We start from the raw sequence: 23,257 nt of genomic DNA on the forward strand, positions 1-23,257 counted from the left end.
CTTTGGTGTCAAGAATTTTATAAAAATTCAATTCAATTGAATTCTTTTCTAATAATTTTTTAGTTTGAAAGGAAAGATTTTTTTTTTTAATTCAAAAAATTAAAATTTTGTATGATTTTTGCACCAATAATTATTAATTATTTATGCAAAAAATTATGTAGAAGATGATTTGATGGTTGCAATCGAATTTATAGAACCTAGTATGACATCTACAATTTTTACTTGGACAAATAGTGGAAAACTAGCTCCATCCAACGGCTGGTCGCTCCGAGACACTTTTGATAGAAAGAGCTTCAAATATAAATCTCTTAATGGACAAAATATTTGCATCTCCTACTGTAATTTTATCCAACAAATAAAATAATACAATGGGAAAATTTTCAACTAAACCTAGAATTTGATCTAAAGGGGAATGGATTTGAAAATAATTTGGAAAAAGGAGGCAAAAAAAGAGGGTCCAGCGATGAGTCTATATTGATCACCATTAAGACAATAAGGGAAGGAGAAAGTGAAAAAATTTATTTAGATTGAGTTTATATGAATATATAGTGTAAAATGATAATGGAGTCTGCATGAAATTTTATATATTTTTTTTATTTTTTTTTAAATTAAGAATTTTATAATAATTTAATTCAATTGATTTTTTTTATAATAATTTTTTATTTGAAATAAAAAAATTCAAATATTTTTAAATTAAAAGATTTTAAATTTAAATTTATAATAATTTATTTAAATTCCTTTCTCAAGATCATGTCAAACATAGGTTATATGAACTTGATTTTGATAATTCTATATGAACTAGATTTTGATAAGAATCATCAAAAAAGAAAATAAATGAAAAGATGAGAACAATACAATGTAGTGTTAAATCTTAATAATTTTATCACTTGTAAAAAAATTTCAAAATAAAAAAGTAATATAAAGTTAACAATATGGCAAGGGGCCTGCTGTCCTCTTGGTTGAACCCTCATCAGGAATAGATGGTCAGTGGCTTATTTTAGTTTATTTTATTAGTGTTTCTTCTATACATCCACAGTAATTGATGGTGAGGGTTTTTTTTTTTTTTTTAATCTGAATTTGTGTTGGAGGTTTGATGATTCTTCTTTTAAATAATATTTGGCTATGTGGTATTAACGTTTCGAAACTACACCACTACATCCCATAGATTATACTCAGTGCATCTCGTTTTTTTTTGGAGTCATTGCTCTCCATCCATGACTTTCTTAATTTTGCCTTTTGCCGTTGCATGTTTGCTTAGATGGGTTTCTTACTGTTTTTCGGTTGTAATAGCATAGGACTAAGGATGGTAATGGATCGGTTATTTTTGAGTATTCAATCTGATCAAACTCTAATAAGATAAATTTGAATAGTTATAATTAAATTTGAGACGTATTCGAATTTAAAAAATAATATTCATTTTGAATTTAAATTTTATATATAGGATATTCACTATTTAAATAATTAATTTAATATAAAAAATATATTTTATAATAATATTTATAAAATTTTTTATATATTTTTAATTACTGTTATTCTAACTATTTATATCCTATATGGAACTTGGGGAGCGGAAATGGTGGGTCATGCAACGTAGGGCTAGGCTTGGTGGTTGTGTTTCTAGGTTTGACTTAAGCTAGTATGGATTTTGGATTGAACTTGTGGTTTTGGATGTTAATGGGTCGAATTGTAAATGGTTGGATTTATTTTCATAGCCGGTTAAGCTATGATAAATATAATTTCTTTGCAATGATAAAATAATATATATATATATAATTAAATAAATTTTTAATTTTTTTATTTAAATATATTTTTTTAAATATTAAAGTATAGTAATAAATATTGAGAGATTCATAAAAAATTATTATTTAATTTTTATAATATGAAAAAATTTATTAATTAATTTTTTAATTTTAAAAAAATACATTCAAATTTTAAAAATATTTTAACATAACTTTCAAAATTAAAAATTTCATTACTAAGAAGTTTTTTAATACAGCAATGGCTAATTTATAAACACTTAAAATTTAAAATTAATTAATGAAATAATTAATAAAATCTTTTAAAATTTAAAAAAAATTTGATATATTTTTTAAAAATTAAAAAAGTAATTAATAAATTTGCTCAAAAATTCATAGTACTTACATTTTACCATTTTGATAAGGAAGGGCCTTCCGTTTTGAACTTCTGTTGTATTTTGCTTTATCACTGCCTTTTTATACTTGTTGGTTTTTATGAAACCTACGATCGTGGAGCCTCGTCGGAATCCACCATCACAGTTTCAAGCTCAAGCGGAAACCTAGCCGGTTCCAGCCGAGCCTAGCCGTAAATTTCTCATGAGGGGGGAAATGTAATTACATGCGAGATCGCGAAGATGGCTTTGACCTCTACAGCGTACAGCCAGGTAAGCAAGCGCCAACGGCTTGAGTGCATAAAACTGGGTCCCACATTATTACGTGGCACTTTCATAAATGCCAAGTGGGGCCCATACCGAACCCTTTAAAAACTTCTTTAGATCCCTAAGCGCCAAAACACCTCTCTCTCTCTCTCTCTCTCTCTCTGCGCTTGATCACTTAGTCACCGGTAAGGTAATAGTCCTTTTTAGTTTTTTTTATTTATTTTTATTTTTTTTATTTTTTTATTTTTTTATTTTTAATTTTTAGAAAATCTTGAATTTGTGATTAATCTCAAACGATTTGAAAATTAAATAAAGTAGGTTATAAGGTTAGATGTTTGGATTGCTGTGGATCTGTTATATAGCTTTGTCATGCGATTATCAATTTGGGTTTTATTTTATTTTATTTTGTTGTAATGGTGATTTTCTCTTTTAGTCTTTTCTGCTTAACTGGGGGTGTTTCTTTTGATGATATCCTTTTTGCTTCGAGGATTGATATTTCTTTGTGGGTTTTATAACGTTTATGGCTTTTAGTATGCAGTCCTTGTGTTGGATTTTCCTGGGATTTTGGGAGTCTTAATCTCCATTCCTTTGTTTTACTTATAGTTACTTGTTTGATCAACATGTTCTGTTTAGTGAATGATAGTACTGTGGTCAATTTATGAAAAAAAAGAGAAGATTTTCCTGGCATTTCTATATGTTTGTTTCAACTGTGTTTTATTGGAATACATCTAAGCAAGTGCAGCTTTGATTATTGAGACCTTTTTGGGGTGTTCTTGGTTATCTTGAAAAAAGAGTCTGTCTTTCATCATTTTTCCTTTATCTTTAGTCATTGGTAGATTTATGGTATTTTCTTTATGTGGTTTTAGCTAGACTTAGAAATTTAGAAATTTGAGAAGTCATTAGTTGTCAGCCTTTTGTTACTTTTTTTTATGCTTCTCATTTTCTTAAAGCTTCTTTTGAATCATGGTACTCTTCTTCTAGTAGAAATGGCTCTTTTATAATGGGTATTTGCCTTAAATTTTATCATTGAGTTGAAAAAGCTGGCCTGAATGGCTATTTTGTTTTGCTGCTTCATACATGTTATGTTTTTAGCACCCAGTGTTCAAGGTCAAAATTTGTCATAACTTTCTTTCTATCTTTGGTTTTTATGTGTTCACATAGTTGCCTAGATTTCAGTTGTGCATATCCTTCTGGATTGGATATTTCTAAATGCACTTTTATCTGATCCTTTTCTTCCAGGAACCGGTTATGTAATGAGAAGTGAAAGGCAAAAACAAGGAGATAAATCGCCAATGTCTGCTTCCTTTCCCCAAAGCAAGAAACAAATTGGACCCTTTGAATTACAGGATGAAGTTGATGATCTTGCTGATATTTTTGATAATATGGCACGACAAACAACTTCTTTTCCAACTAGGAATGTGCACGGAATGCCTCAATCTTATGCACAGGAAATGGCATTTCCTGTCATCAAGGGTGATATCTCTCAATGTAATGTCTCTCACAATCCTGAGACTGGCCTTGGTTACTTATATGAGCCTGTTTCAGGTTTTCCAGATTTGGTAGGGAATGTGAATAAATTTTGTGAATACCATGCTCTTGGGGATCCTATAGATGCCTCTAATATCCATGCCTCTGATCTTGATATTTTTCAAGTTGAGAGAAATAAATTAACCCCTGGGATTGATGTGGGTGGTGGCTTACAAATGTCAATAGCTAGTAGAGAAGCAAATGATAGTGGTACTTACCGGCCTTGGCAAACTGAAAGTAAAATCACCCATGCAGATACTACGCCTGTATCAGGCCATAACCCATCCAGTGGAGAATTCGGAATGAACATCTCACAGATGTGCAGATCTGGTGGAGAAGCAAATGGTAATAATATTCACATTCCTAGGGTATTTGGAAAACAATTAATCCATGCAGGTAGTACACCTGTATTAGGCTACAACCCACGAATTAATGGAGAATTGAGAATGAATAACAGTCTTATGGCAGGTGTAGCTCGATCAAGTCATCCTGAAATGTTTGATGGGAATTTCCTTAATCTTGGATATGGGTCTAATCTGGGGACCAAAGCAAAATATAAAGTCTCTAGCAAAGACAACAATCAGAGCACTAAAGGGATTGCTTTGCCTATGTTAAACACTTATTCTGGTCAAAATGTTGCTAGAAGTTATTTGAATTCTAGTGCTGATGTGGCTGGTTTTTCTAGTTTCCAGAAGTACAATAGTGGATGTACCATGCTAGCGCTGAATGAGAGTTACTCTAAAAGTATAGGTCACGCACAGCATGCCCATTTAGTTTCTGGCTCCGGGCAGGATGCTGATGGGCTTTCTCATCAAGTATGGCATGTTGATGAATTTTCTAGTCTGGTGCAGAATGTGCCTGGATTTTCTCATCAAGCTCAGTATATAGATAGATCTTATGGTCTAATTCAGAATGTAGGTCGCCTTTCTAAACCATCTAGGGATGGGAGTGTTGGAAACCTGTTGCCACTAGTGGATAGGCAACTTTATAATCACATTCCAAGCAGCTGGAACGTAGGACTTGGAAAAAGGAAAGAGAGATTTGCAAATATAAGTCCTCACACAAGCTTTGAAGGTCTTCCAACTGAGTTATCAATACCAAATTATAGCAATCAAGTTTCCTTACCTGATGCTGCATGGTTTGGCGTGAATGAGTTATCACCACCATTGTCTTTGCGTAGGAGTGCTATTCAACCTTCTTCTGATACACTACAGAGTTCTCGTGTAGGAGCTGTGAGGAATTTGTCACCAGAGCCTTCTATGGTTTTGCCCTTTACTGGAGTCACAAGAAGCATTGGCTGGCAGGATCAGTCAGGTGAGTTATGAATCCTCTGCATTCCATGCTTAGATACTAAGTAGGTATTATATTGCAGCTTCTAAATGCGCTTTCTTCCTTGCTTATAATCACTGAGGACTTCTGAAAGTCAATAATGCGAGTCAAATTCTTTTTTCTTTCTTTTCTTTTTCCGAATCTTATATTCCTCAAGAAACAAAAGTGCAATTTTAAACACATGCTTGTTTAGACTTCATTATCTGTGTTTACCCACTTACCAGGATCAAAATATAAAATGTGATTTAACTTTCTTTTGGTTGGACCACTTATTTATTTATTCTCGCATTATTATCTCATAAAATGCGATGGACTGCATTTTAGCAGGTAATTTGCCCAATTTATTTGGAGCCTTAATGGGAAATGAATATTCTAAAGAAGTTGTCTATACAATGCTAGCTATGAAGTGCAAACAGCTTATAATTAAGATATGGTGATTCAATTGAATGTGAAAGTTTATGCACTTGTTAAGCTATCAGGAACCTAATTACCTGTGAACTGTGTCAGAGCCCGGGGGCCATTTCTCCCCCGTCCCATAGAAAACACCATTTGAATGTGAGTTTAATGGACCTGGGAGGCACAAGTTTATAATTCTATTCATGGTGTAAAGTATCTATTTTTATTACTGTAATTATTAAATGTTTTTTTAGTTATGAAATAATTTAATCAGTCAACTATTATAAAATTATCATTATCAGTTTTTAGTTAGTTACTAAGCAAATAATTAATAAATCACATATTGTAATTGGGCTCCCCTAAGATAGATTTCTGTGTCTGTCACTAGGCTGTGATGAGAAGACTGTATTAAGTCTGTAAATCTCAGTACACATTGTGAATGATAAACATCACTATAACTAGATGATTCTTATTTCTTATTTCTTTTTTCTAGAAAATACATAACAAGATGAAAATGTTGATCTAATAAATATATCATGCTTCTTGCTTGTTATTTCTTGAAGAGCATTGAAATTTTTGGTGCTTCTCCCTTTAGTTTTCCTCTCAACAGGATATTTCAGATGTTTTCCGGTGTTGGTTGCATCCTTTAGATTCAGAAAAGGAAAATGAATATTTGTTGTTTAAATTTCTTGCAGGTAATCTCGGTCAATCTCAAGCCTCTGTGCCCATCAAGCTTTTTGGAAGTTTGGCAGCACTTGCTCACTCTAATGGTACCTAATATTGAACATCACTATTGCTTTTCAAATTTAAGTTTTTAGTGCAATTACTAGCACTGATCTTTCAACTTACAGGTGAAGAAATTCCAGCAGTAAATAGGCCTACTCAATCTTCCAGTGTTCCTTCTGGACCATCTCTTGATAGAGATGCGCCCATGTGCCCTTCTGAAGCTCCCAAACCTCGGTGCAAAAAGGCCAGATCAATTAAACCTGCCAGTCATCTGTCAGCTCCAACACTGGTCCGAACTGGTCCACCACATGCACCTGTAGCTTCAGTTGGTTCCTTAAGCCCACCCATAGCCCAGAGCGTTCCCAGTCGCCCTCCGCTAGCTTGCACTTCTTCACGTCTTCCATCCTTTCCCGGAGCTTCTTCACCTCACTATATAAAGTGGCAGGGAGGGAAAGGTATTTCTCAAAGCTTCTTTGATCAAGTTGTGTTTGACTTCTCCCACCCAACCCCCACCCCCCAAATAAAAATATAAAATTACAATCCGCTTTTCAAGTGACAAGTTTAGTGGCACATTCTCAAGGGTCTTCTTGGCCAGTGGAATGTTGTTGTGCCTTGTTTACCCTTACCTGGTATATTGGAAACCAAAAGATTTGTCATTTGGCTGGTCCAGCTTATGACACGTTATGCATTTCATCAATCCTAGGACCACAGGAATATGATTGATGAGGCTCTTCTTCTTTTTTCTTTTTGGGTATTAGATCAGTTTATACTTGCTGATAATGTGGTTAGATGTTGACAATATCTAGAATTCTGTGGATGGATAATTTCTGAAATGGTAGTATTGATGAAAGACTCTTCCTTGCAGGAGAATATACAACCCCTCGGCCAAGTGGAAATCAATGTCATATATGTAAGAGGGACCTCTCATTCAATCCGGAAGGTCCCATATACCAGCCAGAGAAACCAATAACTGCTGCTGTCTTGCCATGCGGCCACCACTTCCATGATTCTTGCTTGCAGCGCATCACTCCTCAAAACCAAGCTCAAGATCCTCCTTGTATTCCATGCGCCATGGCCGACAACAACTAGCTCTTTTTCATCATGCTTATTCATGCCCTCAACTTTTTATTTATTAATTTTTACTTTGACATCATTATTCAGGATTTATAGGAAAATGAAAGTTCTATAGAAGAGTGAATGGTTAAGTTAAATAGCTAAAATTAACTGTACATAGCAAGTGAAAGTGATTAATATGATCTTTAGTTTACTTAATTGCTATGCCACTTTAAGTTGTATATAGTGGTTGACGCAATTTCATTTAATATATATTTCCAAGTAAAATATTGACCCTTCAACCACCAAGAGTTTGGTGCATCAGAGGTTTGCTTATCTATTCAAGTATTGAATTCTTTTACTGTCTTATCTTTGATGGCTCTGAAAAATCTGCAGAAAGATAAAAGGGATTGGGAAGGGGACAGCAGCACATGATTCTGGAGCAACTCCTGCATACATTGCTTGTTGGAGCTTTGGAGTACTGTGAGGACCTACGAATTATCATACGCAAAACTCAAAGGTAATAATGAGAATGATGAGATGGGCCAGTTATGAGTTTGAGGATTAAGAGTAGGACCTAAACGGTAGGTACCCATGGAAATTCTCTATATTAATTTAATTAATTCGATTAAAATTTATCTTAAATTATTTAAATTTATCTCAAATTTAATTATTATTATTATTATTATTATTTAAATAATAGCTGAACTTGTTTTATATTTTTAAATTAATAATTTATATAAAAATATATTTTTATTAGTAATTTTTATTTAAAAACGACATTTGTAAAAAAATTTAAATTTCAATTAATTAAAATGAAAAGGTATAAAAATTTTATAAATAAATTCAGATAATGAATAATCTATATGTGAAAAATATATTTATTTCTGATATAACATTTTAAAATCCTTTTATTAAAAGTCGATCGGATGAAATAGTAAAATACTGACACCTAATTGAGAGCTTGATAAATGGGCCCATCTTGAATGGGCTGATTTAAATGCAGGGAATAGAACTTATGAGGCTTGAGGATGAAGTGGGTCTGGAAAGTGGACACCGTCAATGCCGTACAGTGAGCAGAGCACCACTCCCCAAAAGTGTATGTACGGTGAGTTCACCTTACAAAGTGAGATGTCTGAATTCTAACTGTTTAGTACCGATTATATATAAATGAGTGAATATTTTTTTTTATTTTAAATTTATTCCTCTCATATATAATTAATAATTAAAAAAATTATATAAACATCACTTTTTAATAAAATTCGATATTTGAAATTCACTTAAATAACTAGCAAATAAGCTCATGTGATGAAATTTAAATTTGATAATAATAGATAATATAAATACATATAATGGGATTAATATCATGTTAAAAATTAAGTCCAGATTTAATGTAAAAATATGAAAAATCAAAGGTGGTAATATTTATTAAGTCGTAAATTTTTTATTTTCAAATTAAAAAAATATTATAAATTCTAATCTTATTTTCCTATTAATTCAGGATTTATTTATTTTTTTCTGTTTTTAAAATGAATAGATTCGAATAATCAAATGTTTTTTGCATGCCAACTGGATGCGGCGATCAATTCAATGGAAACCTACCTGACCTAAATTTGCTGCATATCAAGTATTCTTATTATATATATATAGTAAAATCACTTTTTTAATTTTTTATCAAAGAAAAATGTTAACGTATTTATTTATGAAATATTTATAATTTTAATTATATATTATTTTTAATATTTATATTATTTAGTCATTTCACTAAATAAAATATTAAACAATAACTTACTTCAATTTTAATTATAATGATAAAATAATTTGATTGTATAAAATATAGTGGTATTTTAATTTAATAATTTTGAAATAGGAATTTAGTAGTATTTTATTTTATTTTATATTTAATTTATAAAAAAATAGAAAATTTGATGGCTTTGACTTGTTTGTATTGCATATTTTCTTAAAAAATTAAAATCAAAAGTTAAGGAGGAGTATCGTTATTGGAAAACTGTCAACTGTCTGCTCAACTTTAAATCCTTAGGTCGGAAATAAAGGGTGTAACGGAGCAGAAGTCGTGCCAGAATCACCAAAGGTGTCTGTTAAAAAAAATTGTTCATAAAAGAATTAAGGATGGTGGTGATGGTTTTAAAATTTAATTTTAACTAAGAATATTAAAATATATATTTTTTAATAAATAAAATTATAAAATATATCGATCATAATATATATTTATAAATTAATTTACTACTAAATAATTTCTCAACTATTTATAAATATTTAATTAAATATATAATTATTTTAAATTTTAAATATTTATAAATATTAAATAATTTATATGGCGGATGAATCTAAGTAGGCTGAAGTAGTGCAGGCAGGACAGTGGAAGCATGGAAATTGCAGCTAACTTTTTATAAAGAGATTCCAAACTCCAAGAAACTTCCTCACTTCGAGAAAAATCCGTTTATGCTCTAGGGGATATGCTCCCAACAATTTCTTTTTATTTTTTATTTTTTTTTCTATAAAATATTACATTTTATATTTTGTATTTTTTAAAATCAGCAAAAAAACAGAAAGACATTTAAAAAAAAAAAAAAATAACAAAAACAAGGATGGAGTTTTACATAGAAAAGGCAAGCTAAATGGGACCCATACACCCAACTGCTGGCTTAAAATCTTCGACAGAAAATCCAAATCCCAAGCGTTGAGAAGCTTTGATGGTCCCGGTCACCGTTCTCATTTCCTTGTAGCTGAAGTCTCCCAAAACTATCTTCTCTCTCAGAAAATATCGATTTTTATGTTGGATTCTTGATTATTCAAGCTCCTCTGCTATGGAAAAGAAGAAAGATTACAGTAATAAGGATGGGAAGAAGGTGTTGGATGGGCTTTTAGATGGCTTCTCTCCAGTCTCTACGCCTAGAATCTTTTGGAAATCTCGAAGGAGATCAGGTAATATTTTGTTTGTTTTGATTCAACTTGCTGTTTCTCTTCTCTTTCTGTTTGTTTTCCGAGAAAAAACAATAACAAAGGAATACTAGAGAAAAGAGAATGTTGAATTCAGCATGGTTTAATCCAATAAACCCATGTCTAGGGATCTGATATGAGTGAAGAATATTTTCATTTTTTCTTTTTGGATTGGGTTTGTGAGATTTCTCTTCAAATTGGTCAATTCTACAATTTTTGAAACTTTAGTTAGTAGTATCAAAAGCAAGATTATCATTTGATTTGCTTAATTTCTTGGAATAATTTCATAATTTCATAAGTTGTTAATTGTGCTTCAACAAATCGAGGGAAAGAGGCAGCAATAGCTTTGACATTTTTGTTGGTTAGAGAGAGAACAGTAATTCTATGACTGTCTGCTAGAGTATTTTCTTTGCTGTTATATCAATTTTAATGTTAGGTTAGCTCACCATTATAAGTTTAATTTTAATTTGGAAAAAAAATAATTTTATTTTTTTTTAATTTTATCCAAAGATTAAGAAAACCCATTTTTTAATTTTCTTGATTTTTCATTTACGTTTAAATTAAAAATTAAAAATAGACAAATTGAGCATTTCAATGCACAGTGAAATTCAGTGGTAAGCTGTCTCTGTCATATTGACCATGGAAGGTCTCGTAGTGTTATGCTAAAATCTCTGCCCCTGCTTCAATTTTTTTCCTGCATTTATCTATAGATTTTTTTGGATAATTGTAATTATTTGAAATAAGATGGACATGGTGCACCCTCTTTCCACCATCAAATGAAAATTTTAACTGATTATCCAAGACTCTCTCTCCATTTTATTGGTTGATGATTATAATAATTAATAATTACTTGATAATTATAATAATTAATAATTAATTAAAGAGAGAAAATAATAATTAATATAAAAAAATACATTTCAATGAGAAGATGGAGAATATTAGATGGACACTTAAAGTTAGAAACTTAAATAACTAATTATAATTAGAATAAAAATGAGTTTGGGATAATTTTCGGCAGTTATGTGAGGTTAAGGTTTCAATTCTCCTAGATGAAACAAATATCACTGAGAGTACCCTACTCTTTAATAAGCGGATCCAACCCGGTGTGGATACGACTTAGTTTAGTGGGCATGTTCCTTCTTGTCCTCAAGAACTCTGAGTCAAATAGTTACCCTTCAAATTCGGACTAGCCGATCATTATAAGCCATTGGTCCAAATGCTTTTTTTTTTTTGAGAAAAAAAAAAAAGAAAATTGTTTGCCAATTCAACAATGTCCATCCTGCAGCAATTTTAGTTGACAAATTCTAATAGCTCTTACCCCTTCCAACTTAGCAGTTGAGCTTGGTGGCTTGTTTTAGCGGTAACTTGTCATGCAGGAAGAAACATGTCTGTGATCATATAAGGCAGGAAAAGTAGAAGAATCAATAATATGTGAAGGAAAGAAGAGTACTGAATCAATGAAACCGTCTGTTTGTTTGGAAGGATTAACGGGAGAAAATGCAGATGAGGTTGTGGTGGAATCATTTTATCATCAACGGATCAATAATGTATTTTTGTTTAAATTACAGTTTTCCTATCATTTCACTTGATAGCTTCTTCACCTTATTCAACGGATGCATTTTCATCCCATGTATTTTGTATTTGCATTTCTCCTCCAGTGGTACTGCTCAAAGCAGCATCATATAAAGGCCACCCATTACATTTCTTATGCTGTTGTTTTGTAAACTTGCCCTATCTAAAATTGTTGGAAGTAGAATGGTAACTCATTTCCAACAGCTAGCGGGAGGAATTTAGACAAGGTAACAGACGATACAGCTAAAGAAACTCCTAGCAAACAGGAAGAAATTTCCAATGATGAAGACATGCAGGAGCCCAAAGAACTTCCAGAACTCTCAGAACGGCGAAAAGCTCTCTTTGAACCATTGGAACCTGTGACAAATATCAATGGAAAACGACCTTCAGCTGAATCCCTTCTACCTCCACCTGATTTTGACTCAGCAAGCTATCCCAAGGGTTGGCTAATTGGAAAGAAGCGGAAGCTTGTTAATGTAGATGTTGTTGAGAGCATGAGAAGGATTGCTGTTCAGGAAATGAACAGAAAGGTATTGATTCTCAAACATGGATTGTAGGTTTCACATGCATAATACATACACAATCATTGGATATTTTTGTAGGACCGAGAGATTAATGGCCTAAATGAGCAGTTGGAAGAGGATGCGAGGTGTTTAGAACACCTGCAACTCCAGCTTCTCCAAGAACGAAGTAAACGTGCTGAGGTAGAGAGAGAGAATGCTATGTTGCACGACCAAATATCCATGCTGATGAACATGATAGAGGAAAATGAACAAATGGGCGATCAAGGTGCCACAGATGAGGGCCCTGATGAGCCTTAAAAGATAGCTTTGCTTCTCTTTTTTCTTTATATTTTATTCTTTTATAGGTTGGTTTGAATGCATGGATGTCCTGATAGTTTGTTGGAAGTCGTATTACCTTGTGCATGATGGATGATGTTTATAGTTTTGAGTATCGCATTTGTAGGCATATACATCAAAATAATTTGTCCATTTGTAAATCGCCTGCTTGCCCAACAACATTTTTTTTTATCAATTATTCTGTGTTTATATTGTTCATGTTTTGCTCATGACATTGGAAATTAAGTAGTTAAAAATGCATATCGAGCTTTGTTCGCAATAATAGAGAAAGAATAAAAAGAACAAAAAAGTTCAATGTCATTCTCGTAAGATCAGACAAGACAATAATAAATTAATAAATACTGCAAATTTGCAATATTGTGGCCAAACTGAATTATTAAAATATCAGAATAGAGGGGCAAAAGGGCGGATGCTACATTGAAAACCCAATACGCTCGAGTCTAATTACGATGAGTTGGGACTACAGAAAGCTGTATAAAGAAAGCACCACCAAACTCCAGGAATAAACATGCGAGGATCCTTCATCAATACAAAATTTCAAAATCCCCAAGCTTCTACGATTTAAAGTCACTGCAAAACATAATATCCACAGAAGTCCTGTCCACGATCACTTGAAAATGATGCAACACACTGGACCTTCCCCTACATATTATGCAAAAATTGGGGGAGGGAGGCAATCCTTGGGAGATTAAGCAGTAGCTCCCCAACTGAATCCTTCCTTGACATGGACGGTGGCTGTTTGCAGCTGGAAACGCTATTAGACTGATCCTCGGACACTGGAAAACCCTCCACAAATTTATTCTGGCAGGTCGCTGCGCTGAGGGATTCAGTTCCATCAATTCTCTCATTAACGTCTGCTTCAAGATCAATGCAACCCTTAGCCTGCAAATTCAGTGCTGATCCAGGATCTCTCTGCAGTAAACAACAAAGAGAATTGACCCTTGACATGAGGCACTGCTCGTCTGATGCAGATGTAAGTTGCGTGTCACTAAGCAAGTATTGGGTAATTTCCCCCAGAATCTCTCTGTTCATCGGGTCGCCATTTGAAATATAAGGATTTCCAGATATCTGTTCTGAAATGCATTGTCCAAGGTGGTTCACTAGGTCGCTCATTGACATGGATGGCTGAATCCCAGGCACCTTTATTTGATCCCAATGGCTTGGTATCTTCTGCCTGCTGGTTTTCAAACTCCTGATTTCTTCAACTGCATCATTGTCCATCACTATAATTAAAAAAAAAAAAAGATTAGTTGGACCAGCAAGGATTCCCTAGAAGAAGAAGAAGTCAATGTTTTCCCAAAATTAAACGTGTAGACTTGGAAAGAACAATATTGTATTGCAGGATAGGCAACAAAAATTGAGCTTCCTCACAGCCCTTTTGATAATTGTAACCATGAAATATTTTACTTCTAAAGAATCAACTGAAAATCAGAGCAAAAGTTGTCAACAGATGCATGCCTAAAAGAAGCTAGACTTGTCAAATGTTCCTACTTGCATCGACAACCAAATGATTCTTGCGAAAACCGTGTGTGCAAAGGTCAGTTCAATAATTTAATGCATGGAATTACTCGACCTCATGAAGAACTTCGAAGATATGAGTTGTTCATAATGATGTCATATGAAGTTCCTACTAATCCAGCATTAAATACCACTAAACCCTTGCAACAATCAGGTGGAGGAAAATCCCCTAATATGCACACTAATGATGGGATTGAAGTCCAAGATCCAAAAGAAAAGGCATTAGGGGATGATGATCAAACACAGAATCAGCAGAGTTGTATGTTTGATAAGTTGATCAACAACCTTCTCATTTTTCCATCTACATAAATTTTTAAATTTACAAAAGGAGGAAAACAAGAGCAGGAAGTAAACATCAATTCCATCTTGATGATACACGAAAATGTTTAATCAATCTTCTGCTATTCAGATGCAAATACCATTAATCTTAAAAGTCTACTTGCTCAACAATACTACAAAACTACTAAAGAGAAGGGATCTCAGTTATCTACGAAAAATAAATACAAGATCATAAAATATTTAGGGAAAGTTCACTGCCATCCAGAACCTTCCTCAGATAGTATGCGAGTCTTAACTGCAAGACTAACCAAGATACTTTCAGATTTGTAGTACTAATGTCATGCATTCAGAAGATTTTCCATGAACTTGGCCACTACCAATGCCCCTAACTCTATTCAGGATCAAATTCTGTTTCTGAGTAAGGTTGTCATTCATGATCCTCACGATCATAGATGTTGCAAAGAATCAGCTTAGACCTAATAGTCGACTGTTCATTCAAAATTACTAGGGGACACATCCGGCTGCCAGTAGTAGAAACAATGCGCAAACAACTGACGTCTAGTAGATCAAATGCCAAATGTTCTCTAATTCAACCATGTCACTACAGAAAGATCATTTCTCTAGGGCATGCAGGTTAATGATTGGGATGCAGAACTGATCCTATAAGATTAGCCTTATTACTTGTACTAATAACTATTTTCATCCATGTTTTCCATTTTTAAGATCATATTTCTTTCTTCTCAAGAGGGGAAAAAAAAAGAGATCATATTTCTTTAGTCAAACAAGGTAGATAGCTTTCACCACAGAGAGATGGGTTTTACCTGTGCTAGGCGAAGGAGTTTCCTGGGAACAACTTTCAGGAGTCCTGCCAATGAAAACTTGGTGCTCATCATTCAAGGAAGAAGAAAGGCCTCCTGATGGTGATGCCGCATCCCCTAAAGCAAAGACAGAAGGTCTGTCCTCAGCCTTCGAATCAAGCACCTCAGCGGATTCATTCAAGTCGCCAAATGGAGGACCTCTCAGCTCGAAATAAGGAGTTTCCAGCAAAATTTCTGGCTGCTGACTTAGAAAGTTCAGACGAGGATCACACTGAACAAGTTTTTCAAAATGCTTGCCTAAGAACCCTTGTTGGCACTGCAGAAAATGCCGCCTATGACAAAAGATACATCATCAGCGCAATTGTTCAAATTGTCTCTTGAACATCATAAAGCTTGATAATCTTCCAACACTTGTTACAAATTTACTTTTAACCGAATAAGCAGCGGGAAATGGTAACTTATGAACATGCAAATGCTGGATCAAAACAATAACAGAAGCGTCGACCGGATCAAGAGACACCCATTTCCCCAATCACAAACTCACAATGGAAGAGAAAAAAAGAGGGAAATCACTTCACTCCTCAACCCCATCTCTAGAAAAATGATGCAAATAGAAGGAACCAATCCGGCAACACAGACTGATAATGCAAGCCATGATACACAACACAAACAAACTTAACCAAATAACTTCAAAGAAGCTCATCCAAATAAACACTACCTGTGCATGCTGGCTTGTCCACCAGTAAAATCTGATGTTGTTTGCCACAAAGTATGCTTCCTAGGTTGTGGATTGGTCTCCCTAAAGAACAGGGGCTGTCTAGCCAACTGCAACAAACAGAAACATCCCACTATCATTATAATAATTAAGATGGGTGTGTTTGTGAGATTAGATTGTGAAAAGAGAAGAAAAAAAGTACCACAACGTCCAAGGTTTCAGGACCATCATCAGGGAAATTCGCCTTGATAGCCACAATATCCGACCATTGAATTTCGATCTTATTCTTCAGACCACCATCGAGCACTTCCCAAACTAGCTTGTGCTTTGCAAAATAACATTTCGCCACCAAGTCCCCTTCATACCTCGACTTATACTGTACAACCCCAAATAAAAAATGAATTTAAAAAAAAAATTCCAATCAACATTAAAAAAAAGTTACAAAGCAATTATGTAAGTACCTCCCAGCTGCCAATTTTCAAAAGCGAAGCGGGAAAATTGGAGGCTTTAAGCTTATCAGTAGCCGTACTACTAGTAGCCTTGTGATCTTTCTTGATAGTGTTCTGTTGAGAAAGCTTCATTTGTATTAAATCCAAAAGTGAAGGACTCTTTTTGAGACGCAATCCAAGCGGGCTTGGCTCGTCAAGTGGATTGCAAAGAGCAGCAGCCGGTATCATCTGCCACCGAAATCAACATCCACTATAATTGAAGTACTAAACCACGTAATCGAATCCCATCATAGGAGTTATACAAAAGAAAAACGAAAAAGAAAACTTCTGCTTGGTTGCTGAGAAAATTGAAGGGAAAGTGAAGTAAAACCTGCAAAGACGAATCGAGTTTGGAGCGTTTGTGAAGAGGACCGAGTTGATCCTCCAACGACTCCTCAACTTCAAGCTTCACTGAAGATTTCTTGGAACTCATTAGCTGAACCATTGTCTAAGTACCGGCCTTTTCTAGACTAGAACTCGGTGAGTTCACTCAGTCAAAATACCCGATTTGAGAATCTCTAACAAATATCGCACTACTCTGTACCTTTCTTTTTCCCTTCCACTCTTCAATGGCATCGACGCTATTTCATCCTTTTCATTTTGATTATATATTTTTTTATGCAAAGCAAAGGCGGCTGTCACGTGAATGGAACGAATCGCCACGTGTTCATCGCATCAGCCAGCGAGGACTGGTGCTGAACTACGGAATTACGGAAACACCCTTGTAGATTTATAGGTGGGTTGTAAGTTTGTGCTGAGATGCGTTTCAATGAGGAGGCGATGACGTCAGCTAAAGTGGAAGTATGTGTTACGTGGAGGAGTCACGTGAGGAAGCGTGGTATTGGATAAAGTGTGGGACCCAGGTTCGTGAAAGTTCGCATGAGATGTCTTTGTCGGTATTAGAGTTTTGGCAAGTGGAATGAGACGTGGCAGAATCTGGTGGTAGGAGTGGACACGTATGTAATTTTATTCAATTAATTAAATAAAAAGGAATGCTAAAATTGGATGCTGTTTTGGATAACGTTTCCAACTTGGATTTGCCGTCTTTTGTTGACCATGCCCAATACCAAAGTAGAAGAAGTAGGCACCGCAAAAGATTTTGCTTTATTTATTTATTTATTTTAAAGCATATTCTTTTTTTTTTTTTTCAATTTTAACAAGAAATAATTTTATCCGTAAATAATTAATTTTTAATATAATTAATGAATTAAAATTTATAAAATATTTTCTAAATAAATAGAATTTCAAATAAAACGATTGACATTTCTTATCCCATTAAAAATTAATAAAAATCATGATAATAACTATGGAGATGTCCTTTTCCTCAAAAAAACCATACACTTGAACGTCGTCTTCTATAATTTATGGAGAGAAGAATTTTCTCTATCTTTAATTATTGTCATGAAATATTAAAATAAATTAATAAAAATGTAAAAAATTGTTATAATAGAGATCAAAATCTCTAATTTTTTTATTTAGAATTAATAATTTTAAAAACATTTAATTCAATTAATTTTTTTATTATTTTTATTTAAAGTGAGAATTTCATTTAACTTAAAAATAATTACAGATTATTTTTAAAAATTCATTTAAATTATTTATTTTAAAATACGAGATGACAAAAAAAATTTTAATTGACTTTTTCATAATCGTACATATAATTATAATTGACTTTTTCCGAATTACACATCACACAGACTTTTTTAAAAAAACAGGATAAAAAATCTGCTTCTTTGGAAAAATAATAAAGAATAATAAGATGTCAATTGAATTGAAATGTGGATTTATCTGTACTTTAATTAAATTTTAAATTTGAATAAAATTTTAAATCAATTTTTAAAAATTAGGTTATTGAGTCTACATTTAAAGAATTAAATAAAATTATTAAAATATGTAAATATTTAAATTTTTTATATCAATTAATTTTTTAAAATTATTTTGAAATATTTACAACAAATTGCTTTTTGCATTCTATACCTAAATTATTTTTCATTTAAAATATTCGATCTCTCAAAAATAAGTTTGTTTGGTATGGTTGTGAGGCTGCCGTTGAAAAAATAATTTTTAAAAAATATTATATAATTTAGTTATAAAAATATTAAAATAATAAAAAATAATTTTTTAAAAACTTTTTTTATCAAGAATAATCCAGAAAAAAAAATATAATATTATGATGTGTAACTTTAATTAGGGACTAATTATTATTATTTTTTCTTTTAAATGATGGAAATTAAAACATGTTGTGGGGCTGACAAATCATTGGGACACTTATTCTATGATACAACTCTTGCAGTGTGATATAAAGGAATGTTAATTCAGTAATATTAGAAACTTAATATATTTAAAATTATGAAAAATTTTCAATTAAATTTTTATCGAGATCAATATTAAAAATTAATAAAATTAAAGTTAAAGAAAGAAAAGTAGTTAGCCATACTAATATAGAGATCATTGAAAGAAATAAGCTTAAAAATCAAATAATTAAAGACTTACGAGTTCAAACGGGTTATTATGTAATTCATTTCAGACTATTAACTCTAAATAAAATATAAAGAAAAAAATTCTTATCTTACCAAAATTTAATAACAATTTTTAAATTTTATCAGAATAAGACTAACAATAAGCTATATATATGAGTATCCTCTAGATAAATAATTTATTTTATTATCTTATCTTTCACATAATATATTTTGGATCTCTTGTCTAATTTAAGCATTAGAAGTTTTACTCACAAAATCATCTAGTATTCTTATCGATTTGTAGATATATACTTGAAGAAAGAGTTAATGCAACATCATTGCTGTCGTCTGTGGGAATGAAAGTTTTCTCATAGGAATATAAATTTCGTGATTATTTACCTCAGTTTTATTCCTTAGGTGATACCTGACCTTCTCACCTTTATTTCGCGATAATGGATAATAACGGTACTATCAAAGTAGGTAACAATAGAAACCTCACAAGTATGGAAGAGCGTCTTGGAGATGAATCTTTGATGCGGGAACAACTTTTGAAAAAATTGAGAACGCTGACGGAACTCTTAAAAAAAATGAGAATAAGATAGCATTCTGTTAGAGACCCAGGGTATCCAGGTTAGGGAGAATAAGGATAATACATGAGAGAGGATGATAGAAAATCGTGAAATCGATGGGACGAAAACCAAAAACCATAAAGGGGGGCATCTAGAGGCAAGATTGATGGATGCTGTAAGGATAATTCAAAAGAAGCAGTGGGACGATGACTTTAAAAAGTGGTCATGTGCAAGGTGTTGACTTTCACTCTCACTGAATTGGCTCAAAAGTGGTATAAAAATCTTTCAGCTAACTCCATTCATGACTTTAATGAATTAGCTTATGCCTTTAAGCAGTGATTCATCACATGTATTCCATCCAAAAGGTCTATGAGTCCCTCAGAAGCTATGTAGACAGATTAAATGTGGAGGCAATTCAGATAGACAATTTGAATCATAAGCATATAAACAAGCATTAGCATCATACGGTTCATGTGGAAACACATGAACCTGCATCACATACATAGCATAACATTAATGCACATGTATAAAATCATGGCATTTCACATCATTATTCAAGACAGGACTCTACATCCTATCCTAGTGGACATGATTTTGCCTATTGTGCTTGCCCTTCTATGACATCTATGAGCCCAACGCACTCTAGGTCCGACCATATGAACCTAGGGCTCTGATACCACTCTGTAACGACCCGGAAATCGGACCACTACCGGCGCTAGGATCCAAATCGGCTTAAGGCCGCCGGGACCCGTAGCAAGCCTAACATACCTCCTATTACCTGGTCAAATCCCATACATGATCAAAACATAAACATAAAAACTTTAAAACCTTCCATATACCAAGCTTGATTCGTATGCTACATAACTGTAAACATATAAATCCCCATGTTAGAGCCCTCATCAAATGCTCTCGCTGGGTCAACATTACATACATCAAGTCTGGTTCACATCTCAACAATAAAAACATAACATACATCATGTACAAAAAGGGATTAACCAGACCTTAGGGCCAAGCACAATACTAATCCATAAACATAACTCAACTTTACGTTACATTTCATTACATTATCTTGCAATACATTACATCAATTTTACAATATATGTCCACACTAAAACACTAATCTATTACATAAGCATAACATTTACCCTTGACATCTTCCTGGACTACCTCTGACCTGCAAACCTGGGGGTTAGGGGAAATGGGTGAGCTAAAAAGCCCAGTGAGTAGAACAGAAAAACAATAATAAATCATGCTTTCATGGAATGCGTCACAGCACAAACATTTCACATCATGGATGGACATGACCACCAAAACTCCCTCTGTCTGTAACATATCATGGTGCCCGGCCCTCAAAGGAGCTCCTCAGGACTTCTGTAACATATCATAGTGTCCGGCCCTTCGGGCTCCTCAGGACTTCATTATTGCCCGGCCCTTCGGGCTCCTCAGGACTTCATTATGCCCGGCCCTCGATGGGGCTCCTCAGGACTTCATTAACATATCATAGCTAGGGCTATTGGGGTCGCCTTGGTCCATCCACATCAACAATAAATTATGCAATGCAACATCTTCGTGAAATCTAATGCAACAGCCTAATACATATACATGGTATTCATGATGCGTGAAACATGCTAAAAATATTTGAGTTAGTTCTACTCACCTCTGGCAGGCGCTGGACTAACTCTGCAACAGCTAACACTGCTGGCCTCCTCGGTCCCTCGAGTCCGATCCTACACAGGTGGACTCGAATGAGGTGCCAAACACACTCTAAACAACTCATAAACAACCCCCCAAAAACCCCCAAAAACACCCTCAAAACTTTCGGCGGCACCTTCGGCAGCTGAATGTCCCTTCCAGAGCCGAAAGCCATGCAGGTTCGGCGGCACTTTCGGCGGCCGAAAGTCCTTCCAGAGCCGAAAGTCTGGCACCTTCGGCGGCAGGTTCGGCGGCCGAAGCCTCTCACAGATCCGAAAGTCCTGGGCTTCGGGGGCACGTTAGGCGGCCAAAGCTGCCTTCCATGCAGGTTCGGCAGCCGAACCCACCTTCGGCGGCCGAACCTGGTTCCCTCCGAACAGCAGGTTCGAATCCGTCACAAGCAAAACCAACCTCCAAGCAACCCAAAACCTCACATGCTCTCCCCCAAACATGCATACACAGTCCCACATGCAAAAAGGGGCATAAACTAACTTAAACCCCAACACAAACATCACATATACATACATTGGATATAAAACCCACATAAGCCCTAACATGCATATCTACCCATACTCAAGCATTAAAACTTCCTTATAACTTACTTAAAACTTTATTAAACATAAATGAAAGCAAAAATCTACACTTACCTCTTGAAGATCGAGGGTTGGTGCGATCCCTAACTTGGAGATGGGAGGAAACAAACTCCTTGGGTCTCCAAGCTCCCAAAACTTGATTTAAGCTTTAAAACTTCAAAACCCAAAAGGAAACTCATAAAAACTTGAAGGATTTGAGGAAAGAACATGAAATCAACTAAAGGAGGACATGAACTCACCTTAGCTCGAGAATTTTCAGTCTGAGGGTCTTTTATAGGTGGCCAGTCAACCACCTTCGGCAGCCTAACTTGCCTCCTAAACTAACCCATGTTCGGCGGCCAAACTTGAAGTTCGGCGGCCGAACCTGGTTTCTACCCTCAAAGCCTTCGGAGGCCTAAAGCACTCCCGAAACAGCCCCATGTTCGGTGGCCGAACCTGGGTCCTTCCTCCTTGGCCTATTCTTTTCAAAACTCCATTTCTTTTCCATTTAAAACCATAAAAACCTGAAAATAATTTTGAAGAAACATTTTACCCCTCTAGAAGACTCTGGCATCTTCAAAAATTTTAGATTTCAATGGAGATTCCGCCGGAAGGTAGGGATTCCGATGCCGGAATCTAGCCGGGTATTACATTCTTCCCCCCTTTAAGAACATTCGTCCCCGAATGTTCAAACAAACAGGCATTCTCAAAACATAGCATCAAGCATACATAAATAAGCAAGCAAAACCTAAAAACCTCCCTCTTCAAAGGGATACGGTACTGCTGGAGTATGAACTCCCGGGTCTCTTAGGCACACCTTTCTATTATGTGGTGATTCCAAGGGCTATCACCATCAGGATTCCTTGTTCCTCAGCTTCCTGACTTGTGTGTCAATGATCCGCACTGGCTGCTCAACATAGGTGAGACCCTCCAAGATCTCCACCTTTGGTCCTTTAAGAACCTTACTTGGATCTGACACGAACTTCCATAACATAGGAACATGGCAATTCGAATGGATTTTCTCCATGGAAGTAGGTAAATCTAACTTATAGGATACATTCCCAATCCTTTGCAGGACTCCGAAGGGTCTGATATATCTTGGAGCTAGTTCACCCTTCTTCCCATAACGAATCACCTCTTTATTGGAGACACTATAAGCAATACCCTAGCCTTCTCCTGAACTCCACAAGCTTCCGCTACGCACTCTGATCCTTTCTCTTCTCCCTTCTTCTCTACTAAACTGACTTCTTCTCAAACCCTCAACAGGTAGTACCCGGATTCCAGATCTATCTTGGAAAACAATCGGCTCCTACGAACTGGTCCAATAG

The 23,257-nt window shown here is 34.4% G+C and overlaps 3 protein-coding genes across 6 annotated transcripts; 2 read left to right on the forward strand and 1 right to left on the reverse strand.

Annotated features, from left to right (window-relative positions):
* The first annotated feature begins 2,453 nt into the window (after positions 1-2,453).
* Positions 2,454-8,624, forward strand: LOC110626719. Of its 2 annotated transcripts, none has more exons than XM_021772770.2 (6): positions 2,454-2,580; positions 3,635-5,236; positions 6,343-6,417; positions 6,499-6,828; positions 7,239-7,946; positions 8,433-8,624. In XM_021772770.2, the coding sequence occupies exons 1-5, from the start codon at positions 2,469-2,471 to the stop codon at positions 7,460-7,462; spliced, it is 2,343 nt and encodes a 780-aa protein (XP_021628462.2). In that variant the 5' UTR covers positions 2,454-2,468; the 3' UTR covers positions 7,463-7,946; positions 8,433-8,624. The 2 variants fall into 2 exon arrangements, with proteins under 2 accessions (XP_021628462.2, XP_043817310.1); XM_043961375.1 differs by having other exon boundaries at positions 2,529-2,585.
* A 1,437-nt stretch (positions 8,625-10,061) lies between these two features.
* On the forward strand, positions 10,062-12,994 carry LOC110626721 (protein HEADING DATE REPRESSOR 1). 2 transcript variants are annotated; one of them, XM_021772773.2, is made up of 3 exons: positions 10,062-10,372; positions 12,142-12,489; positions 12,562-12,994. In XM_021772773.2, exons 1-3 carry the CDS (start codon positions 10,316-10,318, stop codon positions 12,778-12,780), a joined length of 624 nt encoding a protein of 207 aa, XP_021628465.2. In that variant the 5' UTR covers positions 10,062-10,315; the 3' UTR covers positions 12,781-12,994. The 2 variants fall into 2 exon arrangements, with proteins under 2 accessions (XP_021628465.2, XP_043817582.1); XM_043961647.1 differs by having other exon boundaries at positions 10,074-10,372; positions 12,164-12,489.
* A 152-nt stretch (positions 12,995-13,146) lies between these two features.
* On the reverse strand, positions 13,147-17,226 carry LOC110626720. Of its 2 annotated transcripts, none has more exons than XM_021772771.2 (6): positions 16,969-17,226; positions 16,611-16,826; positions 16,352-16,525; positions 16,153-16,259; positions 15,438-15,766; positions 13,147-14,042 (listed from the first exon to the last, which is right to left on the reverse strand). In XM_021772771.2, the coding sequence occupies exons 1-6, from the start codon at positions 17,080-17,082 to the stop codon at positions 13,462-13,464; spliced, it is 1,521 nt and encodes a 506-aa protein (XP_021628463.1). In that variant the 5' UTR covers positions 17,083-17,226; the 3' UTR covers positions 13,147-13,461. The 2 variants fall into 2 exon arrangements, with proteins under 2 accessions (XP_021628463.1, XP_043817581.1); XM_043961646.1 differs by having other exon boundaries at positions 16,611-16,862; positions 16,969-17,199.
* Positions 17,227-23,257: the final 6,031 nt, after the last annotated feature.

The sequence above is a fragment of the Manihot esculenta genome, chromosome 11 (genome assembly GCF_001659605.2).
Source record: "Manihot esculenta cultivar AM560-2 chromosome 11, M.esculenta_v8, whole genome shotgun sequence".
NCBI classification, from domain to species: Eukaryota; Viridiplantae; Streptophyta; class Magnoliopsida; order Malpighiales; family Euphorbiaceae; genus Manihot; species Manihot esculenta.

What these genes read in the sequence shown, in the direction of transcription:
- LOC110626719 (XM_021772770.2), top strand. Translation starts at nt 2,469, where the DNA reads ATGCCAAGTGGGGCCCATACCGAACCCTTTAAAAACTTCTTTAGATCC. An exon ending in GCTTGATCACTTAGTCACCG is followed by an intron (nt 2,581 to 3,634) that starts GTAAGGTAATAG and finishes CTTTTCTTCCAG; the next exon opens with GAACCGGTTATGTAATGAGA. An exon ending in AGCACTTGCTCACTCTAATG is followed by an intron (nt 6,418 to 6,498) that starts GTACCTAATATT and finishes TTCAACTTACAG; the next exon opens with GTGAAGAAATTCCAGCAGTA.
- LOC110626721 (XM_043961647.1), top strand. Translation starts at nt 10,255, where the DNA reads ATGGAAAAGAAGAAAGATTACAGTAATAAGGATGGGAAGAAGGTGTTG. An exon ending in GAAATCTCGAAGGAGATCAG is followed by an intron (nt 10,373 to 12,163) that starts GTAATATTTTGT and finishes CATTTCCAACAG; the next exon opens with CTAGCGGGAGGAATTTAGAC. An exon ending in TTCAGGAAATGAACAGAAAG is followed by an intron (nt 12,490 to 12,561) that starts GTATTGATTCTC and finishes ATATTTTTGTAG; the next exon opens with GACCGAGAGATTAATGGCCT.
- LOC110626720 (XM_021772771.2), bottom strand. Translation starts at nt 17,082, where the DNA reads ATGGTTCAGCTAATGAGTTCCAAGAAATCTTCAGTGAAGCTTGAAGTT. An exon ending in AACTCGATTCGTCTTTGCAG is followed by an intron (nt 16,827 to 16,968) that starts GTTTTACTTCAC and finishes TTTCGGTGGCAG; the next exon opens with ATGATACCGGCTGCTGCTCT. An exon ending in TGAAAATTGGCAGCTGGGAG is followed by an intron (nt 16,526 to 16,610) that starts GTACTTACATAA and finishes GGGGTTGTACAG; the next exon opens with TATAAGTCGAGGTATGAAGG.